Source organism: Pygoscelis adeliae, unplaced genomic scaffold (assembly GCF_000699105.1).
Source record: "Pygoscelis adeliae isolate BGI_AS28 unplaced genomic scaffold, ASM69910v1 Scaffold186, whole genome shotgun sequence".
NCBI lineage: Eukaryota > Metazoa > Chordata > Aves > Sphenisciformes > Spheniscidae > Pygoscelis > Pygoscelis adeliae.
The window spans coordinates 6,141,318-6,151,639 of NW_008825071.1; the positions used below are offsets into that span (position 1 = coordinate 6,141,318).

At 37.6% G+C, this 10,322-nt stretch overlaps 2 protein-coding genes across 2 annotated transcripts in view; both read right to left on the reverse strand.

The window, feature by feature from the left end:
• The window catches only part of LOC103919035 (transmembrane protein 14C-like), a 6,721-nt gene extending 6,598 nt beyond the window's left edge, over positions 1-123 (reverse strand). The window contains exon 1 of the mRNA XM_009326479.1: positions 109-123. The gene's annotated coding sequence lies outside the window, so the exon portion shown is untranslated. The remainder of the gene's footprint in view (positions 1-108) is intronic.
• A 2,966-nt stretch (positions 124-3,089) lies between these two features.
• PAK1IP1 (PAK1 interacting protein 1) lies at positions 3,090-9,876 on the reverse strand. Its single transcript, XM_009326548.1, has 10 exons — positions 9,856-9,876; positions 9,650-9,812; positions 8,516-8,636; positions 8,346-8,420; positions 7,646-7,698; positions 7,025-7,170; positions 6,837-6,934; positions 5,925-6,024; positions 4,219-4,345; positions 3,090-3,614 (listed from the first exon to the last, which is right to left on the reverse strand). Exons 1-10 carry the CDS (start codon positions 9,874-9,876, stop codon positions 3,454-3,456), a joined length of 1,065 nt encoding a protein of 354 aa, XP_009324823.1. The 3' UTR covers positions 3,090-3,453.
• Positions 9,877-10,322: the final 446 nt, after the last annotated feature.

A 10,322-nucleotide genomic window follows, 5' to 3' on the forward strand; every position in this document is an offset into this window, starting at 1 on the left:
AAAAAAACCCCAAACCAAACCAAAAAACCAACAAGAGGCAAGATAGGATAGGGTGCGTCCCGCAGGCCGGGGCTGCGGAGGAGGAAGAGCTGGTGTCTTCCCACCTACCTGCAGAGCTGCGGGTAACTCCCCCGGCCCCGGCGGGGGCGTATCGAGGATGCCCGAGCAAGCCCGGGTGCCTACAAATGAGGAGAGACTTCAGTGCAGACGAGCTTTTGCGTGCTTGTTCAGTGAGGGGCAAAGCCCCCTCATAACTGTATTCGTGTGCACCCTGTCCATCCTAGTCCTGTACCAGAATTGGGGGTCTGTGGTACAGCTGAGAATCTGGGGTTGGTTTTTGGTGTGGCACAAGCTGCAACTCTGGGCAGCCCACAGGCCGCTTCTAGCTTTCATCAGTAATTTCAGTATAGCCCTTTTGTGGAAGATGTAGAGGATTTCTATAATCTTCAAATTACAAGCACAGCTAGTGCAACAGAAAAAAAGAGTCTTCTGTTGTGGAAGTTATGCAACAGTGGGAGATGGAAAACATCTTGTAAAGAAAATGTTTTGCATTTTTTTTAATCTGGAAAAAATGTACAGAGATGTTTGTAACTGTCTACAAAGATAAACTCTTTCTTTTTTCAAGTGCTGAAGCTGGCTTTCTTCACATAAATGGTGCTGCATGATTTATTCCAGTTGGCTATGCAATTACCAATGGACATTTAACCATATAGAAAGAAAGAGCACTCCTCCAGCTAGGTCCCCGAGCTGAGGGGCTTCAGTTCCCCTTCGTAACAGAAGGCACAAAACATCAGAGGCCGGTGCTTTCTGCAAAAATGCAGCTTTCTCTAGCTGCATTTCAAATTTTCCCATCTTTATGAATTAGCCTAATGGTCAGAAAGTGGAGAGCAGTTTAATTCCCTTGTTGGTGTAAGTGGTTTATATAGAGATCTCCTATCTCCCTGGAAAGTGCCACAACCAACACAGATCTAAGCTACACCGGATGGGGTTCCCTTTTCTGTTCAAGCTGTGTAATGGCTATGAGGTTCAAGTTTCACTGGGCTCTGCTTTGTAATCCGGCACTGGGGTTCCCCAAGAGGGAAGCAGGAAAAATGGAAGAAATCCACAGCTGCTGGAGCTGCTGAACTCACCTGGGGCTCAGCTGAGAAGCTGCTCACTAAGCTGTTGTGTCTTGCAGCCACGGCTCCATCTACTCTACCCGTGTCATGCACGCTCACCCTTTCTGACTCAGCAAGAGCTTTCTCACCACTGACATCTCTCTCTCTGCACTGCTGCCTCCCCTCTATCATTCTAAGCAGTTCCCTGAAAACTAGAACGGAAGATGTTCTGAAAAGGAAGATGTGCACAAGAAAACAAAAAAAAAATTGCCAAGTAGTGGTTAGTAGCTGAGCATTCACTCAAGGTATAGAAAATACGAGTTCTCCTCTCAGGACCGTTTCTGTATTTCACCTTAAAAGCTGCTAGGACTTGCCTGCTCTGTCTCCAGTTCACAAATTGTTCCGAGTCTCATGAGATGCATAATTCTTTGTTACTACACAGGGTGTTTGGATTTTTACAAATGTCTAATATTTATTTGTAAGTCTAAACCTTAGAACCAAAATTCTGTGGAATTTTTGGTTTTTAATTCTTAAAATTATGTGCAGACTGGATTTTTCCTGGTGCCCATGAGAGCTTGCTTCTGTAATTGTGATGTCCATGGCCATGAGCTCATGTATTTAAAAATTCAAACAATAAAAAATGTTCTAGTAGTGGCAGCCATTTTGTCAGGAACAGACATAAGATAAGCACTATAAAATAGACATAGCACTTCACAAGTGAAAACACTTTACACAATTCTCTTATTTAAGCTTATACTTTGTAAGGCCTGTATTTACAACAGGGGCCTTGTTATCAATTAAAAATCTGATTTGGTACCTTTCCTGCCAAGTCTACAAACCGTTTTAAGTCCTATATTATTTGCCTGTGTTTGTGTACACACACATTCAGGGTATTACTAAAGTTAAAAGCTGTGTAAGTTCAAAACAAAGTACAATTGAAATCCCTTTAATGTTGAATTAAACGGAGCTGATATAAATCAACTATACTGAATATTCAGACAAGGGGTTGTGATCATTTATCTAAATAAGGGAAACAGTTACAGAAGATAAATACAGACACGCACCTCCAAGAGAATACTGCCATTGCCACATGAACAATCTCGTAACAGCACCAATGACGTTCACTTTGTTTCCGTGTCAGAGCATACACAGAGATAGCTGGAGTTATATCCTATTTTACATCCCTAAGACAGCCTGCATTCCTGTCTCCAGACTTGGCTCAATCTTTTTTCTGATTTTCTCTACCATTTCTCTTGCTACACAAATGAGGAACAGATTATTACTAAAGTGAATCAGAGCAAAGCATAATTCCAATTACTCTTTGAAAACAGAAGAAAGAATGACTATGCCGGTAGTGCAGAAAACAAAATTAAAATGCCTTACTTTAAAAGAAATAAGGAGGACATTTAGTACAGCTATTTGACCTTGTTCTCTCCGGCTCAACTTTGTTTTTCCCACTGTATATTTGTAATAAGACTTAGGATAAAATCCTGTTCCCGCCGACTGAGAAGGTCAGGAATTCACTTTTTGTTTAAGTGCAAAACAGATGTGACATTTTATCAGCATGACAAACATTTCAAATGTTAGATAATTTTTTTTTTTAACAGTACAGCTCAGATCAAGTACTTGAAAAAATACTATGGGAAGGGGGAAGAGAAGGTAAAACCTTATTGATATAAACTCTTCCACCTAAAAATATGTATCATATTCTGAACAAAAAATTTCAATCATGTGAACCATGAGTGCAAAGGTTTTAAAAAAAATTAAATGCATGAAGTATGGACACGGTAAAAAACCCAAACATTTTGCTTATAAACTCTATGTATAACTGCATGTCAAGAACTAGAAAGTACAATTTTCTGTGAATGTATGAATGGAATATGATCATCATTTTTAAGTAATTTTAACATGTTCCTTCTTACAGTAGGAAAACTAATGCATGACAAAGGCAGATCATATTTTGAGTCAAATGAACAGTAACTTTTCCAACACTAAAAAGTGTACGTATTTTTAATATGCATTTAAGTGAGACAAAAACGTAACTGAGACAGATGCAGCTATTTTTATCATTTTAGCTGGCTTTTTCAGAGCCAGTTAAAAAGTGTATGCTACTGTTAATAGAAAAATATAAACATTACATATTATGAATTTATTTTTGCCTCATTCACTTAGGAAAAGTTGCCATCTCTTTTGCTGCTTCCCAGAATGATCAGTCAATTTTTTAGGGTAAAAACATTCATTACTTTTAAACAACAGATCAGTTCGGAGGTATATGTCCTGTCAGAGGTTTACATCCTTATAAAAACTACAGCAACATCAGCATTTACTTTTTATTCAGGAGAGGAAGTAGCTGCCTTCATGCTGAGCTATTCCATTTCTTTTTCTTCTTTTGCAGTGGAGCTTCCGATTTTAGCTTCTCTGGAGTAATTTTTCTCTTTCTTTTTACTGTTTTATCACTTTTATCAGTCCAACAAACTTTGTTTTTCCTGACTATTGATGATTTTTCATCTTCATTTGCTGAAAAAAAACAAGAAATTATTCAGGCTGATATTTATGTCCAGTCGTTGTAGTCTAAAATGGCAGACACTTATTTGTATCTCATTTTAAAAAAGGGGTTATAAATGATTTTTTGTTTACAGCGGAATGTGCCATTTATGCTAGTTTTGCCCGTGATAAGAAAATATCTAAAGATCAAGTATGTAAATAGATTACGATACAGGAAAACAACAGCAAAAAAAAAAAAAAAGCTGAGCCAGACTTCCTAAGTTTGCTCAACTACATTGGCCTCAGACCTAATTTTGTTTAGGGGAAAACAAGACATGCAGTTCTAGCAAACTGTTTATTCTTTTCTTATCTGTCTCAAAAGCTTCACAGTGGCTTCCTCAGCATGTTATTCCAGTAAAGAGAAACAAAACTTCCATATAATGGAAGTGAAAAGAGGCTTATGTCCTCCAACATACATACAGGCTTGAGACACTATCAGATCGGTAAGGATATCTGTATCACTTGCTAGTTCTTCAAGATACAAAAACTTTTTCCAATGAATATAGTAAAACCTCCCATTTAGTATATTCTATTTCACAGTCACATTAACAACCACAAATACACACAGTTCTATTACCTTGAGATGATGTTGCAGCTTTATCAGAATTTTCTTTCATTTCTGAAGCTTGGTCAAGCCATACTGCAAGACATGTCAGCCTAGCTTCGGTATTGACTTCACACAATAAAGACGGCACATCTTTAATCTGAAGATAATATAGAAGATGATTAATTAAACATTATTTTATTTCTGTTCAAATTTACTGAGGTATTTGAAGTGAGAAAGCACCTTCCACTTAATTTCTGGTGCCTAACAACGTTTAGAACTAGAGGCTGTATACCAGTTAACGGTCACATCGTTACAGTCCTGTTCCTGATACCATTCCTCAGTGGTGGTTTTACAAAACACTCCCAATGGCTTTAAGAATGTATCTTGATAAGCAAGATCAGTGGGTTTCAGGCACATGGGGGTAAGTTTAACATGAGGAATAAGTAGATGAGTCATAGACCCACAAAAAAAAAACCTGTTAATGGTTTCAGAAGTTTCTCCAGACTAATAGGTATTTTTTGGTATAGCTAAAATAATTTGAAGTAAGTTAGTGCATCAGATTCCTTTTCTCCCTCACAAAGACAAGGCTGCTGATTAATCTCTCCAGGGTGTGTTTCAAATTGCTTAACTGCAATTGTATCAGTCAGCTCTGGGAATACTTGAGCAAATATCTTATTACAGATACCAGGGGATAAAGTGTCACAAACACACGTGCAGCATAACAGCATCAACCCATCAGAAACTACTTGTATTAGGATATTCTACCTCACAGAGCTGGACAGAGCAGCCCACACAGTTACACAAAGTTTTACAAATGTTGCCTGCACAGGAAGAAAATAACACATTTGGTCAAAATAAAGACAGTGTTACGGAGAAAGGTAAAGAGTTCCCTGATCACTATGTCAATTACGTGCAAGGGGAACAGAAATTTGAGGTGAAGGGAAAAGAGGGAGTTTCACTACTGCACTTAGGAGTGTAAAAATAATCAGAGGGGGTGAAATTAAAAGCGGGCAAATTCAGATGAGATATATAAAGTGTACAAATGTTGAGAGATAATTATTTGAACTATTCAAGATACTTATAGTGGAATATAGTAGATCCTTTATTACTAGGCATTAAATTTAAAAAATCTAATTCTGATTTTAAAAGACAAACCCCACAGCAAACAATAAACATGGGAAATTTTAAAGATAAGACATGATTCCTTGTTGAACTGTGCTACTCAGAACTGACTGAAAATACAGGAAACTAAAGTACCCGGTACATTAATGTGTTTGAATTTTTCAGAAGGACTTTTTCCCCCCACATGACCAACCACCACCACCCTCAAACCATAGAGTTTGTGTTTTTAGAAGAGTAGCAACAGTCATCAACATTACAAAAATTCACAGCAGTCCTTAGAACACATATAACTGATTAGACAGTCATAAATCTGGCCAGGTAGGTCTGAAGGGAAGCATGACTTTACATAAAGAGGAGATGAGATCTCCATAATATCATCAGATTTTACAGTTTGTTTAAAAAAATTGCAAAGATACAAAAATATACAAGTGCATAAAAATATGTGCATAGACATATACATCTCTACTGAACATAACATGGAGGAAGATCAAGACATCCAGATTTCAAGTAAAGTTTCCTCAGTGATTTAAAATAAATCTTTATAACAGAACTGTCTGCAAATTTGGTTGTCTGATATTTTTCCATAAATGTAATAAGCCGTTTAATAGACCAACCTTATTAAGATCCAGATTCCACATTTTAATGTAACCATCACTGGATGCAGTAACAATAACATGTTGTCCTTCTCTTTCAAAACTATAGATATCTTTTATTCTGTGAAGAAAATGTAATACTTTGTTACTTTATAGCATGGCAGTTCACTTCAGAACAGTAAGCTGACAGACATTAAAGATTAATAGGCAACAGTCTAAAAATCAGTTTGAACAGAAAACCCACAAATGACAGACAGGAACTTGGGAATGGTAATCTGGTTTGAGTGCTGTCATTTACAGTAGGAACACTTGCCTTTGCTAGGCTTGTTAGGATTCAATTCAGAATGCTTTAATACTTTTAAGCACACACTACTAACCACATCAATGACATTTTAGCTAATGCTTTTGTGTTTTGATGAATTAAAAGCAGCATTTGGACAAATATTTGGTATTTGACAACAACAGAGAATATGTGATTGCCCTCCTATTGTCTGAACAATAGGTTTGTTTTATTTAAGCATTCTAAAGAGTCAGGTTCTGTAAAGACTGGTTAAACATTCTTTAGATGGTCTTGCAGGAAAATACTGGTACCCAATTTCAGAAATGCATAGACCACACACATAGAAACGTGTACGTGTGTGTGTGTGTGTGTGTGTGTGTGTAAAAATACACACGCTCGGCACTTTTTAGAACTGTAATATTTCTAATTCTGTACCCTGTTGGTTTCGGAACGTGCATGGACAGCACAGTACTTGTGCTCATACTAAAAGCAAACAAGTCTGTCCCAAATTTGGACTTTAGCACATAAATAAATTCACTTCCTATACTAAAACAAAAACAATAGTAAAATATGCTGAATATTACAAGTCATTGAACTTTACTGAGTACTCAGCATTGCCATAAATATTTAAATAGTAAACAAATATAGAATACCTGTTTTCATGAGCTTTAAATTCACATAGGCATTTTTGAGAGTCACAGCTGTAGAACCTTATAATTTCATCATCTCCGGCTATGGCAAGGATAGAATCCTTGGAATGGGAAAAAAGAAATGCAAGTGTGATTAATTTCATGTGTTTCAAACCAGTTAATTTCCCAGCACCTTTCTTTTTTGTACTTACTGTAATAAATCTAAGTGAAGAAACTCTCTTCTCTGTTGTGATAGTGCCAGTGATCGAAGCTGTGTCAAGTTTGTAGATATCCACTTTATTTGTTATCACGGTCACATACCTCTCTCCATCAGGGGACCATTTGATTATGTGGGCATCTGTACACATTGATACATTTGTATACACATGTACACAGCTTTTTTGCACTCTATACTGCATGAGAATCTAGAAGTAAGAATCTTTAGAAGCTGCTAGACACTGTTTTCTACCTAAACCTGAGAAAAATTCAGGAAAAAATCAAATAACCTAGAATAAACAAGTAAAACTATGCTCTTAAATGTTTATTTCTGATTATCAGAAGTGTATAAAGAAAAACAAAACACATTTATTTAAATGTCCTGACATCAAATTTCAAGGAAAAAAAATTTACTTTAGTGTCACTATGTTTTCCTTTTGGTAAATGATTATTATTAAGGACATAAGCTTACATATGCTTGCCTGCATGTGTAAAAAAGACATTGTGAAAGTTGCTTGCAATTAACTGACTTGTTGATTAATTCAGTCTACTTTTCTTTACACAAAATAAAACTATCTAATTCCACTTTTTTAGTGGATTTAGACTGATAAACTCACTTTGCTTCAGGTTCTTGATAAAGGCTGATCGTCCTTCTACAAGATTCCAAGTTCTGAAAGACAACAGTAGATAATGTGCATTCTGGTTAAAAACAGCACAGTGAAACTGAAGTCCTCTCTGCTGACATGAGGCATCCAAAGGAAGCTTTTAAGCATCTCTATGCATTTTACTGCCTTCTTAATGCAAGAGAAAATGATGACTTCATATATTGCTTGCACACTATAAGGCTGAATTTGTGATATTTATTTTATAAGCCACTATTTGCAATGCAAAGCCCAATACCAATCTGTGCTGTTAAAATAGCGTTTTATGCATTTAAAACACATACATACAGCAACACGTACACACCCCAAGTGAAAAATCACTTCTCTCACACTAAACAAAACCTGTCAGCTTTCAGAGGTTTAAATAAATGGTGTTCCAAAATGCAAATGTATTTATACATCTACAAGTGACTATAAAGAGTCAGAGCACAATAAGAAGCTAGGAACAGCAAGGACTATTTTTAAAAGGCTTTAAAATATTGCTAGCACCTAGAACTTAAAAAGACAAACTAATGGATCTTTGAACTATTTCATGTCCAAATATGTTTTACCAGTGTTGCACGGCCTACTCCCAACACAGAATTGTGGCTTATAAAAATTTACTAAGGGTTACTGAATTATGATTCTCAGCATTCCTTTATCAGTTTCAACTCACCTTAATGTTTTATCTGTTCCTACTGACAAAGCTAATTTCCCAGAAGGATGAATAGAAAGAGATGTCACGTGCCCCCTGATAAAAACAAAACAACGTATTAGCCACATATATTATTTGCAAGAAAAATAAATATTAAAACGTATGTGAATATGCAGATTTAAGAAACTCACTTATGTGCCTTAATGGATTTCAGGCATTCCCATCTCTTTGTGTTCCAGATACAAATTAGTCCATCTTCAGCCCCACTCAGTAGATGTGCAGTGCCATAGAACTCCAAACAAGTTATCGTGCCTAGAAATACAAACCAGAGCTATTAACAATATTATACATAATAAACAGAGAGAATGTACGAATTAACAGAGAATGTACGAATTAACAGAGAAGCTTCTAGCATCAAAACATGCCAGCTACTACCTACCCCTGGGAAAATCTGAATTATTTCCCAAGTATTTCTTCACAAAACCCCCGAACTTTCTTGTTATATTCAATCACTGATGTGCTCTGCCAGCCCCTCTATAGCCATACACGTCTGAACTCCATCTGGTCCGTTCCCTGAAACAGCAGTACTCAACTACTGTGGCTCAGGTGACACAGAGCTTCTATCAGTGATAAGGAATTCTCCTATGTCAAAGCCCTGCTCTTGACACACAGTTGAATTTATGGCACATGCCGCTTCCCATAAACACCAGATTTATCATACATGAGTTGAACGCAGGTACCACATTCAGTCTAGCTCCGTCTACTTCTTGGTTATCAGGAGAAAAAGGACAATCAGGATTGAGCTACAAATGACCTAAACACGTTTATTTGGACAGCCATTAACTGATGTTTTTCACAGCTGTAATTCAGGAGGCACATAAAGTAGGAAATGTACTAGGTTAACTCTTCCGGCAGCAGCAGCCTGCTCTCACACACAGACTCTCTCCTTTGTGTGGCTCATGTACGTCTGTAACAGGACAAGGGCACTGGGAAAGATGGTTGCTGGGAGTAGGCATGGTCTAGATAAACTGCCCTGGTAGAACAAAAATGGCTCACGAGCCATTTGTGGGCCGTAACTTCTTAAACAGTTAAAACTAAAAATAATTGGAAGCAGCAGGTATATTTGTGGGCTAATACCCAAAATTATTTTTGGACTTTTATGCTCAAAAGCTTACCTTGCTTGTATCACCAGACCATCACGGCTGCAACACCATCACTATTAAAGACTTATTAAAAAAAATTCAATTTTCTTCTTCTGGCAAGGGCCAGTTTTTCAGCTATAAGTTTCTATCATTAATGCTTTTTATGAAGAAAAGCTCCCGTACCATTGTGCTGCAGCAGTGCCCCATGTTCTATCTTCTTTTTCATGTCATAGATTTGGATCGTCTCATCTCTGCTCCCAGTGACCACATATCTGTTATTCACTGCTACCGCTGACAATGAGGCGGAGTGGGCATGATGTGTAAAATCTGGCACAACCGTCCAGGACTGTAAATGAAATACAAAACGAACAGGTCTTTCTGAAGCTTACCATAGTGAGCTTCAACTTCATTATGCTGTTTGGTTTGGTTTTTTTTTTTTAATAAAAGCAAAACCTGAAAAAGTATATGTGTAAAATGCAAAGGAATTATACTTAGCTAGAAGTATAATGGGATCTTATCGAGTTAATGTGCTGTTAAGAGATTAGTCTGAACGATTTAAGCGTGCAAACTGCCTCTTGTAATCAGTGTTGGGCTTAGATGAAGCTGTACGTGAAAAAGTGTCTGCACAGAGACAAATCTCATGGACAAGGGAGGCAGATTTTCCCTTTTTCCACCACTGCAGGCTGGAGACACGCCTTCCACCTGGCACCGGCCCCCTGAGACAATGTGGCACCCATCCCCTGCGCAGCTGTTTATTCTCAGCTCTGCGCTGAAAGGCTGCGAGGAACCAGCTTGCACCACAGCCCCCCGCACCCGCGCGGCCGGCCGCTTCCCGGAGCTCGAAGGATCCGCAGCT

Excerpts from the sequence above, each read along its gene's own strand:
- PAK1IP1 (XM_009326548.1), bottom strand. The coding sequence starts at position 9,876 with ATGAAGTTGAAGCTCACTATG. Across the intron at positions 6,935-7,024 it reads CTTCACTTAGATTTATTACA|GATTCTATCCTTGCCATAGC; the intron begins GTAAGTACAAAA and ends TCCCATTCCAAG. Across the intron at positions 6,025-6,836 it reads TTTAAAGCTCATGAAAACAG|AATAAAAGATATCTATAGTT; the intron begins GTATTCTATATT and ends TTTTCTTCACAG.